The 27835-nt window shown below is 40.4% G+C and overlaps 1 protein-coding gene across 6 annotated transcripts in view; it reads right to left on the bottom strand.

Moving 5' to 3' along the window:
- Nucleotides 1–27721, bottom strand: part of LIN9 (lin-9 DREAM MuvB core complex component) — a 62456-nt gene extending 34735 nt beyond the window's left edge. For 4 of the 6 annotated variants that reach the window (XM_027611711.2, XM_027611712.2, XM_027611713.2 and 1 more), the window contains exons 1-7: nucleotides 27643–27721; nucleotides 20797–20829; nucleotides 18614–18708; nucleotides 17243–17347; nucleotides 7090–7223; nucleotides 5902–6027; nucleotides 314–471 (exon numbers count right to left, since the gene is read on the bottom strand). In XM_027611711.2, the coding sequence (XP_027467512.1) occupies nucleotides 314–471; nucleotides 5902–6027; nucleotides 7090–7223; nucleotides 17243–17347; nucleotides 18614–18708; nucleotides 20797–20829; nucleotides 27643–27721 (730 nt within the window). Of the gene's footprint in view, nucleotides 1–313; nucleotides 472–5901; nucleotides 6028–7089; nucleotides 7224–17242; nucleotides 17348–18613; nucleotides 18709–20796; nucleotides 20830–21910; nucleotides 22007–26814; nucleotides 27039–27642 lie in introns of those variants that run through there. The other 2 variants (XM_027611715.2, XM_027611716.2) reach the window with 2 other exon arrangements.
- Nucleotides 27722–27835: the final 114 nt, after the last annotated feature.

The following is a 27835-nucleotide window of genomic DNA, read 5'->3' as shown; positions in this document are numbered from 1 at the left end:
ATAGAACAATTTAAAATTTTAGAAATTTAAACAATGTCTAGCTATGCTTAATCCAGTGAATTTTAAATTTCATCTTTGTGGCAGTTTGCTTTAGTTTATGTTGTAGTAGACATTGCTTTGAACCACTACACTTTTTCCCAAGTAGTTTAAAAACCAGATGCTACAGAAGAAGAAATAATAACTTCTGTAGGACATTGCTGTAGAACTAGAGTTTAAGCTTTTAAAATTTAAAAGCCATTTGTCTACTGGTTACCTAGTAGTTATCTTGGTGAAAAATTATAAGCAAAATGGTAATGAGCTTATGTTCACTTACCTGTAACTTTGGTTCCAATAACCAGAGGCAAAGGAATTTCATCTGGGAGATCTTTGAACTGGGAAACATCTGCAACTTTCCTTTGTTGTAAGAGCCTTATTTTCTGTCGTTTCTGTTTTAATGCTGATCTCTCTTCCTCAAAAAATGCAGAAGAACATCTAGAATAAATTATAAAAATCATATAAACTGATAACTGTCCTATACAAAAACTTGAAATCACGGGGCCCCTAGGTAGCACAGTCGGTTGAGCATCTGACTTTTAGTTTCGGCTCAGGTCATGATCTCAAGGTCGTGAGATCAAGGCCCAGGTCGCGCTTAAGCTTAGCGAGGAGTCTGCTAAAGTTTCTCTCTCCCTCTCCCTCTGCCCTATCCCACGCTCACTCACACACTCTCTCTCAAGTGAATAAATCTTTAAAATCAAAACAAACAGGGGCGCCTGGGTGGCTCAGTCGATTGAGCGTCTGCCTTTGGCTCAGGTCATGATCCTGGAGTCCCGGGATTGAGCCCCACGTCTGGCTCCCCGCTCAGTGGGGAGTCTGCTTCTCTCTCTCCCTCTGCTCCTCCCCCTGCTCATGCTCTCTCTCTCAAATAAATAAAACATTTTAAAAAAATAAATTAAAAAAAAAAAACCTTGAAATTAGACCATCTATCTCACCATTCCCTTTTCCTTTCTCTCAAATAATGTATTTAAGAATGAGTTCTTAGAAATAATAATTGTTTCTCTTCAAAGTAAATTATATCTTTTTAAAAATAGGACTTTGCAAGACTTAAAGGGTTATAAGCAAGTCTACATTATCCTTTCCTACAAAGCAGGAGGATTTGTTCACCATCCTTTGACAACACTGCATCTGGATGCCAGGTCTCCTCCTGGGACAAAGTTCAATTATAATATTCTATTTAGAAGAACATGATATTTTCCCTGTGAGCCAGTGAGCACGCCAATATAGAACTAAAGATGAGTCTTAACACTGTGTAAATGTTTAATCATACTTCCTGCCTTAAAGCATAAATACTGAATTTACTCTTATCTTCAGGGCCTATCTTCTATTTTCAAATACTGGAATGAACCAAAGTAACTTAAACATAGCTTTCGTGCCACAAAATACATATCCACAAAACCACCATCACAGACAAGATAATGAACATCTGAAGACATCAATCACTACCCAAAGTTTCCTTGTGGCACTTGATTATCCCTCCTTTGCATCCCTCCCACTTCCATACCCCCACTTCTCAAGCAATCACTAAGTTGCTTTCTGTCATTATAGTTTCTATCTTCTAAAATTTTATATAAAAGAGATCATCTAGTATGAATTCTTCTGTCAGGCTTCTTTCACTCAGCATAATTATTCCAAGATTAATCCATGTTGTTACATGTATCAATGGTTCTTTTTTTTTTTTAAGATTTTATTTATTTATTTGAGAGAGAGAGACAGAGATAGTGACAGAGGATGGAGGCCCACGTCTGGCTCCCTGCTCAGTGGGGCTCCCTGCTCTGCTTCTCTCTCTCCCTCTGCTCCTACCCTGCTCATGTTTTCTCTCTCAAATAAACATTAAAAAAAAAAACTTGAAATCAGACCATCCATCTCACCGTTCCCTCTTTTCCTCTTTCTCTTGAATAATGTATTTAAGAATGAGATAGTGAGATAGCGAGAGAGAGCACAAGTGGGGAGGAGAGGGGGAAGCAGACTCCCCACTGAGCAGGGAGCCCAACGCGGGACTCAACCCCAGGACCCTGGGATCATGACCTGAGCTGAAGGCAGATGCTTAACCGACTGAGCCACCAGGCGTCCCTCAATGGATCATTCTTTTTACTGGAGAACAGTATCTTTTTCTTTGAATGTGTTGTAATTTGTTTATCCATTCACCTATTGGTGGACGTTTGCATTGTTTCCAGTTTGGGGTTATTACAACAAAGTTGATATGAACATTTCTGTAGAGAAATGTTTTTGTATAACCTATGCTTTAATTTCTCTTAACTAAATACCTAGCAATAGCATGGCTGGGTCATATGATCAGTGTATGTTTAACCTTTTAAGAAACCAAAGAAGCCAAATATTACCAAAGAAGATATACAGATGACAAATAAGCCACTTTGATGCTCCACATCATATGTCATCAGGGAAATGCAAATTAAGCGAGACACTACTAACATCTATTAGAATGACCAAAATCTAGAACACAGACAACACCAAATGCTGGCAAGATGCGGAACAACAGAAACTCTCGTTCATTCCGATGGGAATGTAAAATGACATGGACACTTTGGAAGATAGTTTGGTGTTTTCTTATAAAACTAAACAAGTCTTATCACACAATCCAGCAACACACTCCTTGGTATCTACCCAAATGAGGTGAAAACCTATGTCCACATCAAAACCTTAACATGGATGTTTACATGTTACAGATGTTTTACTCATAATTGCCAAAACTTGGAAGCAACCAAGATGTCTCTTAGTAAGTGAAAGGATAAAAAAAATAGTAGTATATTCAGACAATGGAATATTATTCAGCACTAAAAAGGATGAACTATCGAACCATGAAAAGATACAGGGGAACCTGAAATGCATACTACTAAGTGAAAGAAGCCAATCTGAAAAGGCTACATATGGTATGATTCCAACATATGACATTCTGGAAAATGCAAAACTCTGGAGACGGTAAAAAGATCAGCAGTTGCCACGAATTGGGGCCATGGGGAGAGGAAGGAATAAGTGGAGTGCAAAAGATTACTAGAGCAGTAAAAATACTGTGTATGACATTATCATGATAGATATATGTCATTACACATTTTTCAAAACCCACAGAGTAAACCCTAATGTAAACTATGGACTTGGGGGATTATGATGTGTTGATATAGACTCACCACAATGTATCACTGTCTTAACAAGATATTGTTAAGGGGAACCATGTGTATCTGTGGGGGGAGGGAGTATCTGGGAAATCTATCTTCCTCTCAATTTTGCTGTAAACCTAAAATTCTCTTAAAAAAAAGAGAGGGGCGCCTGGGTGGCTCAGTTGGTTAAGCGACTGCCTTCGGCTCAGGTCATGATCCTGGAGTCCCGGGATTGAGTCCCGCATCGGGCTCCCTGTTCAGCAGGGAGTTTGCTTCTCCCTCTGACCCTCTTCCCTCTCGTGCTATCTCTCATTCTCTCCCTCTCAAATAAATAAAATCTTAAAAAAAAAGAGAGAGAGAAATCATCAGTTTTCCAAAGCGGTTACACCATTTTATAATTCCCCTCAGCAGCACATAGGATTCCAAGTTTCCCCATGGCCTCACCAACACTTGGTATGCTTAATCTTGTAAATGCTAGACACTATGGGTTCATTTGCATTTTTCTATTGACTAATATGTTGAATATCTTCTCTAGTATTTCTTTGACATCCTTATATCTTTGGTGAAGCATCTATTGAAATCATTTAGCAATTTATTAATTGGATTTATTTTTTTGCATTTTTTTCATTCACATGAAAATGACATACAGTGTTATATGAGTTTCAGGTGCACAACATAATGAGCTGACAATTTTATACACTATTCAATGTTGACCACAATAAGTGTAGTCAGCACCTGTCACCACATGTTACTATAATATCATTGACTATATTCCCTATTCTGTACTTTTTTTTTCCATCTCCATGCCTTGTTCTTTTTATAACTAGAAATCTGTACCTCTTAATTCACTATACTTATTTCACCCACCTCCCCTCTGGTAACCACCAGTTTGTTCTCTGTATTTAAGAATTTTTTTGGGTTTTTGTCTTTTTTTCTTTTAAAGATTTTATCTACCTATTTGACAGAGAGAGAGTGAGAGAACACAAGCAGGGGGAGCGGGAGAGGGAGAAGCAGGGCTCGATCCCAGGACCCCAGCATCTGAGTCAAAGGCAGACACTCAACCGACTGAGCCACCCAGGTGCCTCTCTTTTTTCTTTTTTTAGTTTCCATACATGAGTGAATCATATGGTATTTGTCTTTCTTTGTCTGATTTATTTCACTTAGCATAATATGCTCGAGGTCCATCCATATTGTTGCAAATGGCAAGATTTCACTCTTTTTTATGGCTGAGTAGTATTCCATTTTGTGTGTGTGTGCATTTGTGTGTGTGTGCAAGTGTTCTTATAAATGAGGGAAATATTAAAAACATCAGCAACATCCTCTTTTAATACAGAAATAAAATATTACCAGTTCAATTAAAAGTTCTCCTTGCATTTCATCACCATCTACAGAAATCATTAAAACTAAATTCTGTTTCTACTTGCCCAAGTCACTTTATATTTCCATGACTTTCCTGGATTTTTCCACCATCTAAAGTGAAAAATTTTTGTACATGTTTTTACAAGGCAGAGAGACATAATATGAGAATAATCTAACAGATTTCAAAACTTCACTCAAAAGTAATATAAGGTTTTTCAATGTGTTAGAAAGATAACACTGCAAAAGGAAAAGTCATTTCACATGAAAAGTAATTTTCAGAAAACAACACATTGGATAGATTCACTTGATTTTTCTTTCTGGGGTTTTGTTTTTCTGAGATAGCATGTGTTTTTATTTTATTGAAGTATAATAGACATAGAACACACTCTGTAACCTTCAGGTGTACAACAGTGTGATTCAATATTTGTATATATTGTGAAATGACCACCACACTAAGTCTAGTTAACATCTGACACCATATATAGGTACGACATTTTTTTTCTTGGGATGAGAACTTTTAAGATCCACGGTCAGGAACTATATATAGTATTATTAACTATAGTCATCACACTATCAGCAACATGCCAAGACTTACTTTATAAATGCAAGTTTGTAACTTTTGATGCCCTTCACCCATTTCGCCTACCCCCTCATCCCGTTTTTATATAAAGTAAAATACGTACTTCTAAGAAGGCTTTTGCAGTAATAAACGGCTTTTAAAAAGATAATAACAATCTAGGGATATCCTGAGAGCTTCATTAAATATAGCTGATTCCTGAAAAACATGGATGTGACCGCCCACATCCACTTATACATGTTTTTTTTTTGACAAATGCAGTATGGTACTGTAAACACATCTTCCATTCCTTATGATTTTCTCAATACCATTTTCTATTCTCTAGCTCACTTTATTGTAAGAACACAGTATACAATACACATGACATACAAAATATGTGTTATTGACTGTTTATGTTATCAGTAAGGCTGCCAGTCAATAGTAAACTACTAGTATAGGTTTTGGGGCTGTCAAAAGTTATATGTAGATTTCTGACTGTGCAGGGTTGGTGTCCCTAACCCCCATGTTGCTAAAGGATCAGCTATATTTTCTAGTGCATTCTTAAATATTTTTTGGAACATAGTGGGGCATAGATAATGTAAGAAAATTATATGCAAAGCCTGTAATTTGAACAAAAATGGAACTGTACATTTAATTGTAAGACGCATAGGTATAAAAAGGACCTACATTAAAGCTAGTTAACCGGATATATTTAACATATAATTATTCTGAAAAGTTATCTTTCAGAACTAGTCTTTGTGAAGATGAAAAAGAATCAATGTGGTAATTACACAATTAACTTACTGATTTTATTTTAAATAAAAATATTATTTTTACCTCCGTGGTTTTCCCATAAGTCGCCTGATTTTTCCCCATTCTACTCTTGTTAACTTTCTTGTTTTTAAATTAGGAAAGGATTCCTTCAGACACACACAGAAATCATTATCGCCTTCAAAAAGTGGTCTGTAAAACAGAAATAGTATTTTAATGGTTAAGACACAATGAGTTACTTCAGAGGCATAAATTTCAAAATATGCTTTCCAATTTTCAACATTATACTAATCATCAAATGCTCTTTCACTTCTACCCAGAACATATACAAAAGAGGCACAAATTCAAAGTGCTAAAACTAAAAGTGGCATCTGTGAAACAACCAATGTGTATAAGTGACTCAAGAAATATTATCTGTGCTAGAGATTCAAGGAGACACTGATTTTTGTTAAATCTCATGTATGAGTATATCCTAGTATATCCTAGCACTGTCATCATATCCACTGAGGAAGAACAATGTTAGCTACAATGTATCTTTGTCCCAACACCAAGGAGTCCTCTTTCAGATTAAATCAGTTTTAGAAAACTGGAAGACTTGGGGCGCCTGGGTAGCTCAGTCAATTAGGCGTCTGCCTTCAGCTCAGATCATGATCCCAGGGTTCTGGGATCGAGCCCTGTGTGTTGGACCGCCTGTTCCGCGGGAAGCCTGCTTCTCCCTCTCCCACTCCCCCTGCTTGTGTTCCTGCTCTCGCTATCTCTCCGTCAAATAAATAAATAAAATCTTAAAAAAAAAAAAAAAGAAACTGGAAGACTCTAGAGCATTAGGTCACGATCCCAGGGTCCCGGCATCAGGCTCCCTGCTCAGTGGGGAGTCTACTTCTCTGAGTCTACTTCTCCCTCTCCCTCTCTCCCAGCTCGTGCTATCTCTAAAATAAATAAATAAAAATCTTAAAAAAAATAAAAGAGAAAAACATGTCTCATTTATTACAAATAAGGGAGCTTTGTTCCAGGGTATCTCCACTCCAGGGTCTTTGTAAATTATAATACAGATTATACTTTCATTTGAGTTTTCACAAAAACGCATAACCACTTCTGAAAGGAGGAAGAGGAAAAGCAAACTATGAGGAACAGAAATGGATCAAAGTAGAATGAAGAACAGAAAAAAGAAATTAGGAAAAAAAAAAGAAAACAGACCTACAGAAAAGAAAATAGCTTATACTGTTTGATATCCACAATGTAAGCCATGATACATACTTATCTATATTTGAGTAGAACCATTCGTATATGCACCATTTATGTGCTTTGGGAAGCTTGAGTAGGTTACGTAATCGAAAACCAATCTTCTGTGAGGCTTTCTTATCTGGTGTAGACATTGTTGCCGTAAATTTCTATACAATAAAAAATAGAGATTAATTACAGGTCCATCATGCAAAATTGAACATCTATAACATCGAATACATTTGTAAAAAGGTAGATTATGGTTAAGTACTCAAATATTCAATAACACAAAATTTTTTGTCATTATTTAACGAAATAAACGTTCTGATTATTTCTTACAAAGTTAAAGTCTCCAGTTTCATAACGTATTCTGACAAGAAAAGTGAAAACATTTGCCTCCACCATGTTTGTACTGAGGTACAATTTCAATTTATGTAGGAAGAAAATTGTGACAGAGAGACAGAGAAAATGCAAGCAAACAAGCACTAGGTCCAGGAGGTTTCACCAGTGAATTCGTATCAATCACAGCACCAATGCTATTAAAATGTTTTAATTCAATGAAAAAAAAGAGCTTCACAATTATTTTTATAAAGACAGCATAAGCAGATAAAATTTACCGAAGTATAATAAAAGAAAATCTCAAAAAAACACTCGTTTGCATGAATTTTATTTTTTAAAGATTTTATTTGTTTGAAAGAGAGCGAGAGCACCCATGAGTGGGGGTAGGGGCAGAGGGAGAGGGAGAAGCAGACTCCCTGCTGAGCAAGGAGCCCAACAAGGGGCTCAATCCCAGGACCCTGAGGTCGTGATCTGAGCCGAAGTCAGACACTTAACCGACTGAGGTACCCAGGCCCCGTGGCATGAATTTTAGAAAATGCTTGGAAAGATTCTCCGTGCTCATGGATTGGAAGAATTAATACTGTTAAAATATCCATACTATCTAAAACAATCTAAAATTCAAAGTAATCCCTATGAAAATTCCAGTGGTATCTTTCACAGAAGTAGAACAATCCTAAAATTTGTATGGAATCACAAAAGATCCTGAATAGCCAAAGAATGTTGAGAAAGAACAAAACTGGAGGCATCAAGCTCCCTAATTTCAAACTATATTACAAACTATAGTAATCAAAATAGTATCATATTGGCATAAAAACAGATACACAGGTCAATAAAACAGAATAGAGAGCCCAGAAATAAATGCATGCATATATGGTCAATTAATTTACAACAAAGGAGGCAAGAATATACAATGGAGAAAGGACAGTCTCTTCAAAAAATGGTGGTGGGAAAACTGGACAGTCACATACAAAAGAATGAACTGGACCACTATCTTACACCATACAAGAAAACTAGCTCAAAATAGATTAAAGACTTGGGGCCCCTGGGTGGATCAGTCACTTAAGCATCCAAATCTTGATTCTGGCTCAGATTATGATCTCTAGGCGTTGAGATCGAGTGCCGCATCAGGCTCCATGCTGGGCACAGAGCCTGCTTAAGACAAGATTCTCTCTCTCCCTCTGCTCCTCCCCCTCTCTAAAAAAAATAATAAAAGAATAAATTAAAAAAATAGATTAAAAACTTGAATGTAAGACCTGAAACCATAAAATTCCTAGGAAAAAATGTAAGTGGTAAGCTCCTAGACACTGGTCTTGGTGATGATGTTTTTGAATTTGACACCAAAAGCAAAGGCATCAAAAAGAGAAACAATTAACAACTGGGGCTACATCAAACTAAAAATCTTCTGCACAGCAAAGGAAATCAACAAAATGAAAAGGCAAACTATACAGAATAGGTGAAAATATTTGCAAACTGTATATTTGATAAAGAGTTAATACCCAAAATATATAAAAACTCATGCAACTGAATGGCAAAAAAACCAACCCAATTAAAAAATGGGCAGAGGATCTGAAGAGACATCTTCCTGAAGACCTACAGATAGATGGCCAACAGGTGCATGAAAAGGTGCTCAACATCAATCATCATCAGGGAAATGCAAATTCACAATGGGATTATCACCTCATACCTTTTAGAATGACTAGAATCAAAAAGATAAGAAATAACGAGTGTTGGTGAAAATGTGGAAAAAAGGGAGCCCTATGCACTATTGGTGGGAATGTAAATTGGTGTAGCCACTGTGGACAACAGTATGGAGGTTCCTCCAAAAAATTAAAACGGAACTACCCTATAATTCAATAATTCCACTGCTGGGTATTTATCTGAAGCAAACAAAAACACTAACTTGAAAAGATATCTGCACCCCAAAGTTCATTGAAGTATAATTTATAATAGCCAAGACATGGAAGCAACCTAAGTGTTTATCAATGGATGAATGGATAAAGAAAATGTGGTATATATATACATTCATACACACACACATAGGAATATCATTCAGGTATAAAAAAATGAAACCTTGCCATTTCCGATAACATGGATAGGCCTTGAGGGCATTATGGTAAGTGAAGTAAGGCAGAGAAACACAAACACCAAATGATCTCACTTAAATGTGAAATCTAAAAAACTTCCCCCGAAAAACAAAACAGACCAAAAACAAAACAACAACAATCATACACAAACCAAACTCATAAATACAGAGAGCAGACTGGTGGTTGCTGGGAGGGGGGTGAAATGGGTTGACAGGGGTCAGAAGGTGCAGACTTGCGGTTATAAAATCAGTAGGTCGCGGGGTAATGTACAGCACGGCGACTATGGCATATATTGTATGGCATATTTAAAAGTTGCTAACAGAACAGATTTTATTTTTTATTTTTTTCAGAATAGATTTTAAAAGTTCTTATCACAAGAAAAAAATTTGTAACTGTGGTGACAGATGCTAACTATAGACAATGTGGTGATCATTTCACCATGTACACAAATATTAAATCATTATGTTGTACACCTGAAGCTTATATAATGTTATATGTCAATATTATCTCAATTTTTTAAAAGCTTAAAAAAAAGGTACCAGGGCACCGGTGGGGCTCAGTCAGTTAAGCAACTGCCTTCGGCTCAGGTCATGATCCTGGAGTCCCGGGATTGAGTCCCACATCGGGCTCCCTGCTCAGTGGGGAGTCTGCTTCTCCCTCTGACCCTACCTCCTCTTGTGTACACTCTCACCCTCTCTCAAATTAAAAAAAAAAAAAAAAAAGGTACCAGATAAACATCATCGGAACATCAAAAGAATACCACCCAATCAAGTGGAATTTGTGTCAAGAATGCAAGGGTGGTCCAGTATTAGAAAACTATTAATATAGTCTGTCATTATTAATGAATAAAAATCATGTGGTCACCTCTACTGGTGCTAAAGATACTGGATAAAATTCAATATTCATTAACAAAAACTCTCAACAGAATTAGACAGAATGACTGAAAGTACACAATATACCAAAAGTTAAATGATACAGTTAAAGCAGTGCTTGGGGCAGGGGAGGCAGGAGAGGGGTTAATTTATAAGGTAAATGCCTATATTAGGAAAGGACAAGGATCTCAAATAAATAACCTATTCCTCCACCTTAAGCTTGAAAAAGAAGAGCAAAGAAAACCCAAAGCAAGCAGAAAGAAGAAAATAAAAATTAAAGCAGAAATAAGTGAAACAGAAAAATAAGAGACAAAATGAGGAAACCAAAAGTTCTTTTTTAAAAATATTTTATTCATTTGAGAGAGCGAGAGTGCACGAGAGAGAGAGCAGGGGGAGGGGGAGGGGCAAAGGGAGAGGGAGAAGCAGACTCCCCGCTGAGCAGGGAGCCTGACATGGGGCTTGATCCCAGGATCCTGGGATCATGACCTGAACTGAAGGCAGACACTTAACCGACTGAGCCACCCAGGTGCCCCCAAAGTTCTTTGCAAATATCAACAAAACTGATGGACCTTTAGCTCTACTGACCAAGAAAACAAAAATAGATGGCTACTTTCTTTTCTTAAGATTTTATTTATTTATTTCAAAGAGTGAGCGAGAGCAGGAACACAAACGGGGAGTGGGGGGGGGGGAGAAGCAGGCTTCCCACAGAGCAGGGAGCCCGATGTGGGGCTTGAACCCAGAACCCTGGGATCATGACCTGAGCCAAAGGCAGACGCTTAATGACTGAGCCACCCAGGCGCCCCTAGATGGATACTTTCTTAACCTGTAAAATTTATTTCTCCTCATTCTAATCCAAGTCATTATCATATTCAATGTTAAAATACTAAAAACATTGTCATTAAAGTGAAGAATGTGACCAAGATATTGACTATCACTACAATTTTTTAATGTTGTTTTGATGGAATTATCCAATAAGAGGAATAAAAACTGTAAAGGAGAAAACAAAACCATTATTTGAAGGTGATATGACTGTCCTCGAAAACTCAAGAAAACAACTGTAACCATTTAAAATAGTACAGAATTTAATAAACTGGGCAAATACAAAGTTAACATACAAAAATCAGTATCTTAAAAAACCACTACTTTTCTCTGTATAAGTGGGAACTATTTACAGACAATAAAACAGAAGAAATATCCTGTTTATGAAAGCAAAAGTGACAAGCACAAAAGTATTAAATACTCAGGAATACACTTAACAAATGTTCAAGATCAACATGGAAAAATATTTTAAAGTCTACAGAGGGACACTAAGGCTTGAATAAGTGGAACTAAAACCAGTTCTTGGACAGAGAGTCTCAATGCAACAAACATGTCACATAGCATAAATTAATTCATAATATTAGTGCAATGCCAAGAAAAATCCCAACAGGATTTTTTTCCTAGTCAAGTTGATTCTAAAGTACCTACGGAAAAATAAATATGCAAGAATATTTAGGAAAACCTAAAAAAAGGATATGTAATGTCTTAGCAGACATTAAAACATTGTATAAAGCCATGTTACAACAATTTGACACTAGCACACACAGAGACACATTAGACATGGATAGACACAAAGTCTAGAAATAACCCCAAATATACGCAGGAATTTAGCTTGTGATACAGGCAGCATTTTAAAGATTTTTATTTTTATTTGTCAGAGAGAGAGAGCGCGCACAAGCAGGGGGAGCAGCAGAGGGAGAGTGAGAAGCAGGCTCCTCACGGAGCAGGGAGCCCAATGTGGGGCTCGATCCCAGGACCCCAGGATCACGACCTGAGCCGAAGGCAGACGCTTAACGACTGAGCCCCCAAGGCACCCCTACAGGCAGCATTTTAAATCAATGTATAAAAGATGGATTACTCACTCAATGTTATCAGGAAAACTAAGTAGTCTTCTGGGGTGGGGGGGAACACAAGGTTGCCCTCCTTATTTTAATATTGGGTATTTTCATAAAAAAATAAAAAGTTAATTTTTGCCTCTACCAATTCTCCACATCTACCTCCCTCATTAACTGGTAACTACTGGAATTAGTTTGATTAGTCTTTTAGATCTTTATAGACCTTTCTTAAAATTTTATATGTGTATTCATAGAAATCATCATTCTGTAATTCAGTTTTCATTTAAAAGTCTGGTTTTGAGATTTGGCCATGCTGATTGATTCAGATCGATGACAGATAGACAGACTGCAATATTTTGTTTCTTTATACTGTTATATATTATTCAGCCTTACCGTACTGTAGTTTATACATTCTTCTACCTATGGGCATTTAAGTGGTGTCTAAGTTTTTACTATTACAGACAATTATCCAGAGATACCTCAGTCCTTATTCCAGAATAAATTCAGGATGGATTGAAAATTTAAGTATTAAAAAAAATGAAATAAATTTGAGTGAATTCAAAAAGTATAAATTTTAGACAAGGAAGATCTCTCTGAGTAAGTATAAACCCAAGAAGTCATAAAAGGAAAGACAGTTTTATCTGACCCTTAATTTCTTTTCAATCCTACATAATAAAAATACAGAAACAAAGTCAAAAGACAAACTACAAACTGAAAAAAATTACAACCAATTTAAGGAGTCAAAGGGCTAATATTCTTAATTATAGAATGTTATAAAATTCTTACAAATGAATAAGAAAATGACCAAGAATCTAACAGAAAATAAGAAAAAAAGACAAACAGTTTACAGGATAGAAATCGTTTTTAAACATACATGAAAAGTACCTCGACGTCACTCATAGATGAAATGCCACCCAGGGGCGCCTGGTGGCTCAGTTGGTTAAGTGGCTGCCTTCGGCTCGGGTCATGATCCTGGGGTCCTGGGATCGAGCCCCACGTCCGGCTCCCTGCTCAGCGGGAAGCCTGCTTCTCCCTCTCTCTCTGCCTGCCACTCTGCCTACTTGTACTCTCTCTCTCTCTCTCTGTCAAATAAATAAATAAAATCTTTAAAAAAAAAAAAAAAAGAAATGCCACCCAGAACCAGGGTGATGCTATTATCAGATTGGCAACAATCTAGATGTTTGTTTATATACTGAGCTGGCAAGCATTTGGGAAAACAGGCACTATGATGTATTGTTGGTAGAAAATATAGACCAGGGATGCCTGGGTGGCTCAGTCGGTTAGTCATCTGCCTTTGGCTCAGGTGATGATCCCAAGATCCTGGGATCAAGTCCCAAATCGGGCTCCATGCTTAGCAGGGAGCCTGCTTCTCCCTCTGCCTGCCACTTTCCCCGCTTGTGTTCCCTCTCTCTGACAAATAAATAAAATCTTTAAAAAAAAAAAAAAAAGGAAGAAAATATAGACCAGCACAATGTCCTTGGAGAATAATTTAAAATGTTTAAATGTGTATATCCTATGACCCAGCAATTCCACACTTCAGGCATCTGTCCCAGAAAAACACTTGCACATTTATACAGATGTGCTTGGGGTGTTCAGTACAGCATTGTCTGTAATAGGGAGAACCTAGACGCCACTTAGATGCCCACAAGTAGAAGAATGTATAAACTAAGGTACTGTAAGGCTGAATAATATATAACAGTAAAAAGAAACAAAATATTGCAGTCTATCTGTCATCGATCTGAATCAATCAGCATGGCCAAATCTCAAAACCAGACTTTTAAATGAAAACTGAATTACATATAAAATTTTAAGAAAGGTCTATAAAGATCTAAAAGGCTAATCAAACTAATTCCAGTAGTTACCAGTTAATGAGGGAGGTAGATGTGGAGAACTGGTAGAGGTAAAAACTAACTTTTTATTTTTTTATTAAAAGCCTTTAGCTTTGGAAAATTTTTGAATTTATAGTAAAGTTGCAAAGATAGTACTGAGTTCCCATATGCCCTTCACCCAGTTTTCCCTAATACGAACATCTTACAAAATCATGGTTTGTCAAAACTAAGAAACTAACAGTTACAATACTATCAACTAAATTACAGACTTTATGTGGATTTCTTCAGTTTTTCCATTAACGTGCTTTTTCTGTCCCAGAATCCAATTCAGGATAGCACACGCTACTTTAAAAAATTAACTTTTTAATGTAAAAAAAAAATGTGTGTTGGGAGTTGTGTAGCATAAATAACAACCAAATTATTGTAAAATATCATTATCAGAAAAAAGTGCTATTTTTCTTTCTATTGAGTTACTGACCCAGATTTTATTTAAATAGGGTATTAGTGGCTCATTGGCTATATAACTGTGTTAAAGATCCCCTTCTATGAATATATAGTAGTATCTTCCAAAGTTTAAATGTAAATATCCTCGTGGTAGCAATCACACTTTAGGGGTTTCTTCAACAGACGGAAAACAGAGAGTCACTGGTACAGGGTTTCTTTTGGGGTGATGAAGATGTCCTAACATTGGGTGCACAAGTCTGTACATATATTAAAACCACTGAGGTACGCTTTAAATAGTTGAATCGTATGGCATGTGAATCATATCTCAATCAAGCTGTTAGGGGACGCCTGGTTGGCTCAATCGGTTGGGTGTCTCTTGCTTTCGGCTGGGGTCATGATCTCGGGGCTGTGAGATGGAGGCCCTGCAGCAGGCTCCGTGCTCAGCGGGGTATCTGCTTCCCCTCTCCCTCTGCCTCTCCCTGCCCCCCACATGCTCTATAATAAATCAATCAATCTTAAAAAACAAATAAATAAAAATAAAGCTGTTAGGACAACAGAAAAAAAGAGGCCCCGGAGACAGGCTGCAGGTCATTTGTGTGTCAGCCTTCACTTCCGAGCTTTGGGATCGGGAGCAGGATACTTCCCTGTGTCTGTTTCTTCAGCTGAAAAACGGGAAATAAGAGCATAGCCTAGGTCATCAGGGTTGCTGAAGACCAAATCAAAGCCATGTATACACAGTGCTTAAAACAGAATCTGGCACACACTAAGTACTCAGTAAAAGTTGGTTTTTACAATTAGTCAGCTCTGGACAGGGCTCCTTAAAGAAACCCACAGAATCCAACAGATTGAGACTAGAAGGGGAACAGAACAAGCCATGTCGCATAAATGAAGATGGAAAGAAACAGGTATATTAAAAGAAGAAAAGAGAAAACTCATAGGATATAAAAACTTTTCACATATTTGAAGGAGTCTCGTATCATGTTTGTCTTATTTATATCTGCTCCATATGGCTCAGAAGTAGAAAGCACTTTGTAAACTAGCTCTAGAAGGAACGACGTGCCTGGGGGAAGGAGGGTGGACAGAGATGGGGCAGGATGGTTTCACAGTCATAGAGACCAGTTTTCTGTAGGTTTGAAAATTTTCCTAATAAATAGTTGGAGAGGAGGGGCTGTTGGGCAGCTCAATCAGTTAAGAGTCTGCCTTCAGGGGCGCCTGGGTGGCTCAGGTGGTTGGGCGTTTGCCTTCGGCTCAGGTCATGATCCCAGGGTCCTGGGATCGAGTCCCGCATCAGGCTCCCTGCTCCTTGGGAGCCTGCTTCTCCCTCTGCTTCTCTCTCTCTCTCTCTCTCTCTCTCTCTCCCCCCCCCCGTCTCTCATGAATAAATAAATAAAATCTTTAACAAAAAAAAAAGAGTCTGCCTTCAGCTCAGGTCATGATGATCGAGCCCCGCATTGAGCTCCCTGCTCAGCGGGGATTCTGCTTCTCCCTCTGCCTGCCGCTCCCCCTGCTTGCGCGCTCTCTCTCTCTCTGACAAATAAATAAATTCCTACTACTGGGTATTTACCCAAAGAAAACAAAAACACTAATTCAAAAAGACAGATTGCTATGTTTACTGCAACATTATTTACAACAGACAAGATATGGAAGCAGCCCAAGTGTCCATCCATAGATGAATGGATAAAGAACATGTGGTGTATATATACAATGGAATATTATTCAGCCATAAAAATGAATGAAATCTTGCCATTTGCAACAACATTGGTAATGCCACAGAATATAATGCTAAATGAAATTAGTCAGAAAAATACCATATGATTTCACTCATACATGGATTTTAAGAAAGAAAAAAAATAGACCAAAAAAACCCAGACTCTTGAACACAGAGGTGTTCGCCAGAGGGAAGGTGGGTGGGGGAATAGGTGAGAGAGGTGAAAGCAATTAAGAGTACACTTATCATGGGGCACCTGGGTGGCAGAGTAAGTTAAGAGTCTAACTCTTGGTTTCAGCTCAGGTCATGATCTCAGGGTTGTGAGATCGAGCCCCCGTGTCGGACTCCATGCTGAGCTCACAGTCTGCTTGAGATTCTCCCTCTCCCTCTGTCCCTACCCACCCTGCTCTCTCTCTCTCTCAAATGAATACATAAATCTTAAAAAAAAAAAACAACAGTGCACTTATCATGATGAGCACTGAGAATTGTTCAATCATTGTACCATGCACCTGAAAATAACATAACCCTGTCTGTTAATTACACTTCAATTTAAAAAAAAGTTAAAAAACTAATGAGAGGAAATCAAATAAATTAATCTTTTACTGAAAAACAAATGCCAAAAATGAAAAAGAAGGTATGACTTCATGCTATATAGTTAGTTTCTTCCTTTGGGTAAGAAGTCTTCAACACACTTTCCTCAGTGATAAAGTAAAATGTTCCCCCCCCCACCTCTCATTTCTATGCAAAACTCCAAACTGATTCCCTATTGCCAAATCCATCTGCTTAAAGTCCACTCTCCTCTCCGCGCTTAAAAGTGTGCATTTTTAAGACTGAGGACCGGCTTTCTACTCCCGGAAAAAGTCCATCAATAAAATAATGGCCTTTCTAGGTAACTAATATAGGAGCTGAGCTGGAGCACTGACTTAAGAAAAAGAACTTGTTACTCAAAATGTAACAGAAGAATAAAAAATAAACCTTATTACGCTGAGCAATTTTTCACTTCCTTTCACATGGAACAAAACGCTGGTGACACACATACCTGTGGGACCATTGCAACTCTCTGGTTTCTTTTGGGTGACCTTGTATTTATCTGTCTGTCATCTTCATCAGAAAAGAGTCGACTTCGTTTTGAATTTCTGAAAGGCTATGGTAGAAATTTGTTTAGTTAATAAAAAGACTGAACAGGTCCCATTTTTATTCCAAAATACAATTCTATACTTGGGAGACACAGCTAATGCTGGACTCTCAGCAGCCTGGAAGGATAAGGATGGGTAATACAAAGTACACCAAGCTTCGAATACAAAGAACCTTAGATTTACAAAGTAGTACATATTTATGCAATTTGTTTACAATCAAAACATCTAGCTGATGACTAAATGAAACACCTAGCTGACGATTAAAACTGGAACCCAAGTATCCTTAGCATCCCTGAATGGTGACGAGAGGAAAACAAGTTCTGGAAATTCCAGTTCTCATTATGTTAGTGCTTGGATTAATAGTACTTGGGTGTATCACATGCTGTGTTGGCCACATGGGGCTGCGCTGGACAAAGTTACTAGATCACTCGAGAGAGTCAATCTCAATGTATAATAATGCACTAGATGCACTGTCAAAAATTGTTAACTGAATTTCCATCTGTGAATAAAAGTACAAGACACCTGTCACAGGTATTTGGTAAGTGACTGTAGCCTAAACTAGGCTGCAGAACCAGAACTAACTTTTGTTGAAGTACCCAAAGGACATTGTTCACTAAAGGGTCTGTAATAGGAACAATTTACAGTCCACCCTAGGTTTAGAGGCCTCATTCAGGCAGAAGAACAAAAGAAATAATATCCCAATCATACCAACATCCTGTTTCAAATCCTTCTCCACCACTGCAGACAGACTTGCATGCCCAGTTGGAAGGGAGAGGTAGGTACAGAGGGCTAACAACATATGGGCAACACCCAACCGGGTCAAGGCTAGAGGTACTGACCCTTGAAATTAAACCAACCAAGAGTCTTAATACTCCACAGCCCTGAAAGAAGTCCCTTCTCCCCTACACGTACTTACCCTTGACCTATACAAGATTTTATTATCTTACCACTTATTTATACATTTTTAGCAGGGACCAGAACCATATGAAATTTTTTATATTCTAAATAAAGGATGATTTAGGGTTGTTAGAGTTTTTTTTTAATCCTGTCTAAAGAAACCACAATTACTTAACAAATGCTTACTGGTGACCAGATTATCAAAGGCTCCAGACTAAGTATGATCGTATACTACACTCAATGACACTTTAAAGACTCAAATGCTTGGAGTCGGGAAGAACCTTAGGAGACTCTTATTGTCCTGTAAGAGCTGCGCACATGACAATCATACAATTTAGCTATCATATTCTAAAGAGTAAGAAAAACTATTTCCTTACCATCTCCACAGCGGAGCCCGTATTCCTGCCTTTCCAAACAGGTGTTTTTTGTAAAGAGCTGTATTTTTCATTCCATGTGTTAGATAAGCTTCCCTCTGTAATAAGTAATTATTACTAGTAAGATTTAAGTTTAGTTCAAAGGATTTTATACAATGAGCATTGTCTTTTTATTAATAGCAATATATCTGAAATATTTACCAATATGGAAAAAATATACTGGCCACAGTAATTTTGGTTTATTACAAATGAAAAATCTCTTCTGTATTTTTTTTGTCAAACTCTACATAATTTGACAAGGCACTGCATCATGAAAGTATTAAATTCTCATATTAAAATATGTGTGGTTTCTTTGTGTTTTTAGTAATTCCTTTATTCTAATTTGCTAAGGAGCTTAAGTACAATCTGATTGAAACAGTGCAGTGGAAAAATGGAAAAAGCTTCTAACCTTGAATTTAGAGTATATTTCTAAATGTTTCCTGCATCAATAAGTGAAGCTGTGGATATACAAAAATAAAATGTGTGGGTGTTTCTGTTTTCCTTGATTCAAAGAAATGTCTTCAGAGTTGTATGCAACCAGAAAAAATCCAATCAAGTAATTGATTAGACATATTATAAAAATACAGAACGGTGAGTTTAACTTTTATAAAAAGGGTATGTTTATGTAGAGAAAGACACAGAAACCTGGGATGAATACACACAAGATAGTTATTTTCATTTCTTCTAGCTGCTCATCAGCATTTCCTAATTTTTTTCTGTAAGAAATGTATCACTTGTATAAGTCTTTTTTTAAAAAAAAGAATTTTTATATTGGGAGGAAAAGAATAATGGAATACGTTTTCAGATGTACATTTTAAGTACAAAAGGAAAGAGGTGGACCAGGGTTGATCCTGCTAGGCAAATAAATTACGGTAGTCCTGGAAGGTTAAGTTTTCTCAAGCCAGGACTTGATTTGGTAAATCACCAATCCAAATCACCAATCCAAAGCACAATACAGTAGCTTTAAAAAAACTAAAAGTACTAGTGACCTTTTGAGCATAGCTTGGTTCCAGACTTACTTACTTAGTAGAACCCTGCTCAAGCAAAAAATCAAAACAAACTACAGTAAGAGGCTTGTTCTAATGTACTTGCAGAAAGAAAGCAAGATCAAGGAATATGTATAACCCTGTTCTTAGGAAAAGTACTGTCATTCTTTCATATCAAGAGACTTGCATTATTACTTAGAAAGCAGAATTCCTAAAAATATAAACTTTTTTTTTTTTTTAAGTAGGCTCCACACCCAGCATTGAAGCCCAATGAGGGGCTCGAATTCAGGACCCTGAGGTTAAGACCTGAGCTGAGGTCAAGAGCCAGCCCCTTAACTGACTGAGCCACCCCAGGTGCCCCGCTAAAAATATAAACTCTTAAGCAAAAATACCGCTGAGCACAGCTGTTCAATAAATGCTTTCACTCTAGTAAGATGTCTGCAATGTTAGTTAAAAAGTTCCTGGAGGGGGACACCTGGGTGGCTCAGTCGGTGAAACATGTGCCTTCGGCTCAGGTCATGATCCCAGGGCCCTGGGATCAAGTCCCACATCGGGGTCCTTGCTCAGCGGGGAGCTTGCTTCTCCCTCTGCCTGCTCTGCCTGCCGCTCTCCCCACTGGTGCTCTCTCTCTCTCTCTCTCTCTCTCTCTCTGACAGATAAATAAAATCTTTAAAAAAAAATCAAAAAGTTCCTGGGGTTTGGGGCACCTGGCTGGCTCACAGGGAGCGTGTGACTCTTGATCTCAGGGTGGTGAGTTCAAGCCCCACATTCAGTGTGGAGATTACTTAAAATCTTAAAAAAAAAACAAAAAACAAAAAGTTCTTGGGGCACCTGGCTGGCTCAGTTGGTGGAGCGTGCGACTCTTGATCTCCAGGTGATGAGTTCAAGCCCCACACTGGGCAAAGAGCTTACTTAAAAAATTGGAAAAAGAAAAAAGTTCTGTCATCAGTAATTCTCAGGGAAAAATTTTCTTAATAATTTCAACAACCAAGGACCAATTCTCCTAAAACAGCCCATGAATTTAAAATTATCATCAGTGAAAACCAATACTTAAAAGCTATACTGAATCCTAACTTAGACAGAAAAGACTATACCCAGATCAATTTAATGAACTAAATTTCTAGCTTATGCCATATCTACAGAATCATGCTATGGTCTTACCTTTTAAACTGACAAGGGCTTTTGCTGAAGAGCCTGCAATTAAAACAAATCAATATTATTTCATAATCAATGTGAGAGAAAAAGAACTTGGCTACCAGGTGAGAGTGACCCGTCTGGTTTTAGTGGTGCTGAGGCTGAAGTGACGGTGGGACGTGCCATCAGAGGTAAACAGAGGGCCGTTCAAGCTATCGGCCAGAGGTCCCATAAGGTAAGGAAGAGCTGGAGAGAGATATCTGGGAGTCCTGTTGAAGCGAGAACCAGAGGCCTCTCCAAGAGAGGGAAGGGGGAGAGCAGGTGCAGAGAGATTTGGCATCCACATCCAGAAGTATTCGGGTGCTGGAGAAGGAGGAGAGACAGGGACTGATGTTTACTGAAGCAAAGGTCGGAAGCAGTAATAGAGCAGAGAGAAGAGAAAGTGAAAATCATCCAGGGGCGCTGTGGGTATCAGGCAACAAAGTGCCTAGGAAAGTCTAGAATGCAGATGTGTGCAACCCTTCAAGACACAAGCTGGAAAAGGGAGTTCAGAAGAGTCAGAGGGGCTAGCATACCGATGGAGGGGTTCACTGCCTAAAACAAGACTCAGTGTATATTAGAATAACTAGGAAGCACCTCACGCATGCAGAAGCTGTGTTATTAATAAAGGTCCTCGGGGGTTCCATTGCAGGTAACCCTCAGGCCCACTCTGAAGACACACTGGGCTACAGGCCCTGGTGTGAATAAAGGATGGGATCTAGGGGTGAGGGGAAGCAGGAGAAAATACAGGAAAATACATTTTTATGAGACAGGGAGAGCACTAAATTGAAAATCTCAGAATTGAAGATGTATATTGCAAAGAAGTCCAAGTCATTTGAAAAATAATAAAGGACGATCTCTCTGGCATCTTAAAACAAAAACCCAAAACCTGAACTCCTAGATACAGAGAATGGACTGGTGGTTGTGAGAGGTGGGGGTTGGGGGCATGGACAAAATGGGTAAAAGCAGTCAAAATGTACAAACTTTCAGTTACAAGATAAATAAATCCTGGAGATGTGCCACAGAGCACAGAGCCCACAGTTAACAATGCTGTATTGTATACATGAAAGGTGCTAAGAAAGGAGATCTTAAAAGTGCTCACCATAGGAAAAAAAATTGTAACCATGTGTGGTGATGGGTGTTAACTAACCCAGGTGAGGCAATCATTTCACACACATCAAATCATTATGCTGCACACCTAAAACGAATACAATGTTAAATGTCAATTATAGCTCAACAACAACAAAAATTAACAGAAAAAAATCCTTTCTACACTCCAAAATAGAAATTATTCACAGAATTCTACCTGAGTGAAATCTCCCTCTTTAACTTAGAAAAAAAAAAAAAAACAGTTTAGAACACGTTTTTCTTTTATTATAGTCAAATTATTTACATATCATCCCTCATTTTTAAAATTTGCTTTATTTTAGGGGCACCTGGGTGGCTCAGTCGTTAAGCGTCTGCCTTTGGCTCAGGTCATGTCCCAGCGTCCTGGGATCAAGCCCCAACTCAGGCTCCCTGCTCCTCGGGAAGCCTGCTTCTCCCTCTCCCACTCCCCCTGCTTGTGTTCCCTCTCTTGCTGTGTCTCTGTCAAATAAATAAATAAAATCTTTAAAATAAATTAATTAAGAAAGTAATTTGGTTTATTTTGGAACCAGCTAGTTCTCATCTCAGTTACTGTGACATCCATTTATGTTTGACAGAATATAATCTAAGATCAGGCAGTAGTTGTTTTCTGAAAGGCTGGTCATTTACCTGCACTGAGAAAAGACAAATTTTTAAATGGCAAGTTCAAAATGTGTGCAAATAACTCTAAGGAGCCAATCCATTATGGTATTTCATAAAAACACAAATATACATAAATAAAGGATGATTCCAGGGGATAAAGCAAGAAAGAAGAATACGAACCAGGTAAAAAATCAGAGAAGACAGATTAATTCTCCTTGGTGTTCAACTGAAGCAGCCATGATTTACAACTCCTATAAATGGACAACAGACTTTAAAGGAGAAACAACGAGAATGTACTGCGGCTCTGGCTATGAAATATTTTTATGCCACTCCGATCCCTAAACTTCAGCTGACTTTTCCTCTGCAGGGCAGGACGAGACGCTTACAGAACAGACAAGCCATCAACACCAAAGCCACCCTTGCTCTCACTCTACTCTTGCATAGATGTGGAGACTGGGTAACAGGACATCTGACCGGCCTCTAAATGGCACAGTGGTTTAATGACCAGTGGAAGTAGAACTGTGGGGGTGAAGTGGGGGAGAGAGGCCATAAAGTCTAGCTAAAAGGCCTCACATGGAACACAACTGGGAAGCGGCTAGTGGACAGGGCACATGGCCACGTAGTTACCAGAGAAATACGGCTCACTTTAGAAAAAGTGGTAGCATCCACTCATCCACTGAATATGTAGAGTGCCGACTGCACCCCCCAGTCCCTGCTGTAGGCCCGCGGGGGGGGGGGGGACAAGAACATGCAAAAGAGCCAAAGTCCCCACGCCCATGGAGTTTACATTCTAGGGAAGGGAGACAAATGCGCACATCGAGTGATTATGGGGTGGGGGTAGGGGTGGTGGGGGTGGTAAAGCAGTATAACAGGAACGTGGGCCGGGGTTGGGACAGGGAAGACTATTTTTCTAAGAGGTGCTCATGAGTAGCTTCTCTGAGGGTGATATTTGAGCAGAGATCTGAAGGAAGAGGTGTGAGCCGCAAGGATGTCCATTCCTGCTCCATGAAGGCCAGACTCTGTCCTGGGGATTCTGACCCACCACTTTTAACCCTTTCTCTGAGAGGCTGTATAGCATAGTGGTCAAAAGCACACATGGAGACTAGCTGTGTTTGAATCCCAGTTCGGCCACTTTTTGCTGGGTTACTTAAGAAATTTACTTTACTTCCCTGTGCTGCTGATTCTTATCTGTAAAATGGGGATTAGACAAGTTACCATATGTTAAAGTGCTTCGAGAACAATGCACATAGCACACGGCTAATTTTTAGATCATGCTTATTGCTACCATTACTTTGATCAATCAACAACAAAGGCTCCACTGAACGCCTGCTACTGCACTATTCTCGGGGCTGGGATTACCTGAAGGCCAAGAGAGAGCAGAAGGCCTCTGCTCTCTGCGAGTTTACACTCCAGTGGGAGGAGACACACAAGAAACAAGTACATGAAATGACAATGATGCGTGGCAGTTGTCATAAAGGAAACAAACGAGGGGATCTCAGTCGGGGGAGTGGTTATTTTACACAGGGCAGTGAGGGAAGGCTTCTCTAAGGAGGTAACATCTAAAAAGGAGTAGTCTTGAGGGAGCAGGTCAAAGCAACGAGTCTGGGCAGAATTAACAGGTAAAAACAAAAAAAAAAACAAAAAAAAACCCCTGAGATAGAACGGCTGGAACATTCAAGGAACAGGGAGAAAGGGCACGGTGCTTAGGGAGTAGCTAGCAAACGAAGAGGGCCATGGAAAAGGGTCAGAGAAGCGAGCCAGGTGTTATGCATGGAACAAGAAATGCAAGCATGAAGCAAAACAGAAATGGTACCTTCTCCAGGAGGCTTCTAGCCAATCACGTGAACAGATGTAAAGCTGCAACTGAGACAGGTGCCACCAAGGAGCTCCATGGTGGTAGGAAAAGATTTAATAAGAAGATGTAATCTTTGTCATGGACAGAAACTAACTTTCTAAAGAAGCTTAAAATGGGATCTGAAGGGTAAGTAGCTATCAACTGCAAGCAAGGGGAAGCAAGCGCAGTCCAGACAATGAGAGCAGCGTGTGCAAAAAAAAAAAAAAAAAAGAAAAGAAAAGAAAAAGAAAAGAAAAAGAAAGAAGAAAGCCTGGGGAGTACAGGGAATGAAAAAGGCCAAATTTAGCCCAAAGGGACAGGATGAGAGGAAGAGTGGTACAAACTGAAGCCGGAGAGGTGGAGTGCGGCCAGAGTCCAAAGGCTCTTATGCCTACTAAACTGTTCCAAGCAGCAGGATGACATGTACACATTCTGGAAGGACGGCTCAGGCCGCATGTAGGCTGGAGGGTGGGGGCAGGCCGTGGGTTAATGGTGACTGGTGCACAGGAGCGTCACTCTGGCTGGGGCAGGAGATGGTGAGAAGTAGGCAGATCGAGACATGGAGAAGGTAAAAGTTACAAGATGTAGTAAAGCCTTCAATATGGGACATGGAAGACAGGGAAGGGCCAAAGCTAGCCTTCAGGTTTCAGTGAACGCACAGTGGAGCCATTCATTAAGACAGGAACCCCTGGATTATGACGTAGGTCTTGAACCCGTGAAGTCCGAGGGGCCACTGAGGCATCTAAGAGGAGATGTGAAACAGGCAAGGGATACTGAGTCTGCGAGCTCAGAGGAAAGGCCTGGGCAGAAGAGAGCCTCCGATTCCTCATACACACAGTCCAGCTCCTAAGAGTACTTAGTCGACTGAAATGAGCACTCAGTGAGCAAATGCGTATCATACGCTTTGCACAGCATCTGGTTCACAGTAAGTACTCAGATGGTAACTTTTATCACTGATAATGTTATACCGGCTATTGGCTAATTCACAAGCCAGCCCCTTTGACTAAAATTGGCAGAGGAACATACAGCTATTTCCAGTATCAAACTGAAATCACTTTTCCTTTCCAAGACTCTGCTCTAGGTTCATAAGGAATGCCTCTTATCCTACCTTCGATTCCATATAAATCAAATTTTTACATATACCCGATATGTAGCTCTATGTGACCAACGAAGTAAGGCAATTCCTGCTTTCAACAAGTTGTGGTCTAGCTAAATAAGACCTACACCACACAAACACAGGTGTACGCCCATATACACCCCAATGGACCAGAGGTGTCACAAAGTAATATAAATGGGGCGCCTGGGTGGCTCAGTCGTTAAGTGTCTGCCTTCAGCTCAGGTCATGATCCCAGGGTCCTGGGATCGAGCCCCGCATCGGGCTCCCTGCTCCGCGGGAAGCCTGCTTCTCCCTCTCCCTCTCCCCCTGCTTCTGTTCCCTCTCTGGCTGTGTCTCTGTCAAATAAATAAATAAAATCTTAAAAAATTAAAAAAAAAACAACAAAGTAATATAAATGTCAGTTATATAGTTTGAGAGTGTAGCTGGAATTTGAACCCTACTGTGAGTCCCAAGTCTCTACAAAGAACCATAGTAAGTCCTCAATAAATGTTTAACAATGACAAGCAAATATTCCAAATGACAGTTAAAAGAAAGCCACTTAAAACGTCTGTCATCTCAACAGAATGACCACAGTAATCAAAATAACAGGTCTAGTGGGTGTGACTTCTAAGCTGTGATAAAACATCTTTATTCTAAAGATAGCACAGATTTTCAGATGACAAGCATGTTGTGTTTAGTAGGCCCACCCTTATTTGGGGGCTTCTGAAATCACAACTGTGTTGGCCAAACAAGAAACAACAAAACTCATGGATGGTCCAAGGATGTGCCCAGTCCAATGAGACCTCGTAAATTTCAACTAATGAAAATACAATTTAAAATTCTGTTCCTCCGTCACTCTAGCCACATCTGGAGAGTTCTGCAGCCCTCGTGGGTGCCTCGTGGCTACCCTCCTGGACATTACAAAATCCATCAGTATTTCCATCAACCAGAAAATTCTACTGGAGCCTGCTCTGCTCTGGTCTAGAACAAATTTAAAACACAAACTCTCTTCGCCAGTTTGGTAAGTTGAACTTTTCACTTTGTAACACATTAAGGATACATGACCCCACAAAGAAAACAGAGTTGGCTGTATGTAGCTCTCATTTTAAGAGTGTCTATTTGCCTCCAGCTTGCCCAGTTGGATTCAGCTGTGATCGAGACTTTTGTTTTTATTACGCTAAGACTCTCACAAACGATAGGCACACATAAACCTAGAATAGTGAGTGTGGATCAGGACCCTTCTGTAATTAACTCAAATACCTGCCTTCTTCCATACTTCGTACAACACTGTAAATTACAAAATTCCGCCCTGTCGTGCTTAAACTACGGAATTGGTGCTTGCACTTACTAAACACGGGTGAGTGTGCAGGTCAGAGGCGGCAGGGTGAGCAAACCCCGTCAAGGCAGGCGATCGCAGGGGTGGGTGTCAGGCAGGGCACCGTGTGTGCATGCTGCGATGCTCTCAGCCATGCAGAAAGGTACCCCCATGATTCTGAAGGCACCAACGCGCACCAGGAAGTCTGCGGGCTGGGGGCTACCTGTACACTGGGGCGCCCGGCCTGGATCCCCCCCGGAAAGGTCCACGGCCACCTGTGGTCCCAGGAGAAGGGGCCAGCCCTTTGACACGGAAACACTTCCAGGGGTGGACACAGCGGAGGGGGGGTTGGGGGGGGAGGACAGCGGGGATCCCGAGCGCCTGCAGAGGCAGGAGCCGCGACAGGACGCGACGCCGGGCCCGGGCAGCCCCTCCCCGGCCCCCGCCCCGCGCGGCCCCGGCCGGGCGGGTTACATAACCCCGCCGGGCGTCCCTCGGCGCCGGGCGAGCGGGGCAGGCGGCGCGGACGGCCCCCGCGGTCCCGGGGCCGCTCCTCCCCCACCCGGCCGGGGGCCCGAGTCGGGCCGGGACAGCGGCCCCCGCCTCCGCCGGGCGCGCGCCGGGCCCCCGGGCTTTCGGTTTCCGGCCCCGGCGCTCACACCACCCCAGAAACCAGCACACAGACACCATAACAAAGGCGGCGACGCGGCGGCAACCCCGGAGTGGGAGCACCGGGGGAGCGCGGCGGGGCTGGCAGCCGGCCCGCTCGCCCGGCGGAGGGCACGGCTGCCCGTCCCGGCCGGCGCAGCCCGGGGGCGGGCGGCCGGCCGCAGGCGGGGGGCGCTTTGAGGTGCTACTCACTCTCGTCAGGCAACTGGTCGAGCTCCGCCATCTTGAACGAGCCGCGCCGCTTTTTCAAAGGCTGCCCGCCGCGGTGCATTGTGGGGCGGAGACTGTCTTTGCGAGGGAGGTTCGAATGCGGAGCTCGCTGCCCGCGGCGCGGCGCCGCTCCCGTCGCTGCCGGCTGAGGCGGGCCGGCTCCGCCCGCGGCCGC

This window comes from Zalophus californianus, chromosome 10 (assembly GCF_009762305.2).
Source record: "Zalophus californianus isolate mZalCal1 chromosome 10, mZalCal1.pri.v2, whole genome shotgun sequence".
NCBI lineage: Eukaryota > Metazoa > Chordata > Mammalia > Carnivora > Otariidae > Zalophus > Zalophus californianus.
This window is presented reverse-complemented; position numbering and strand designations above follow the sequence as displayed.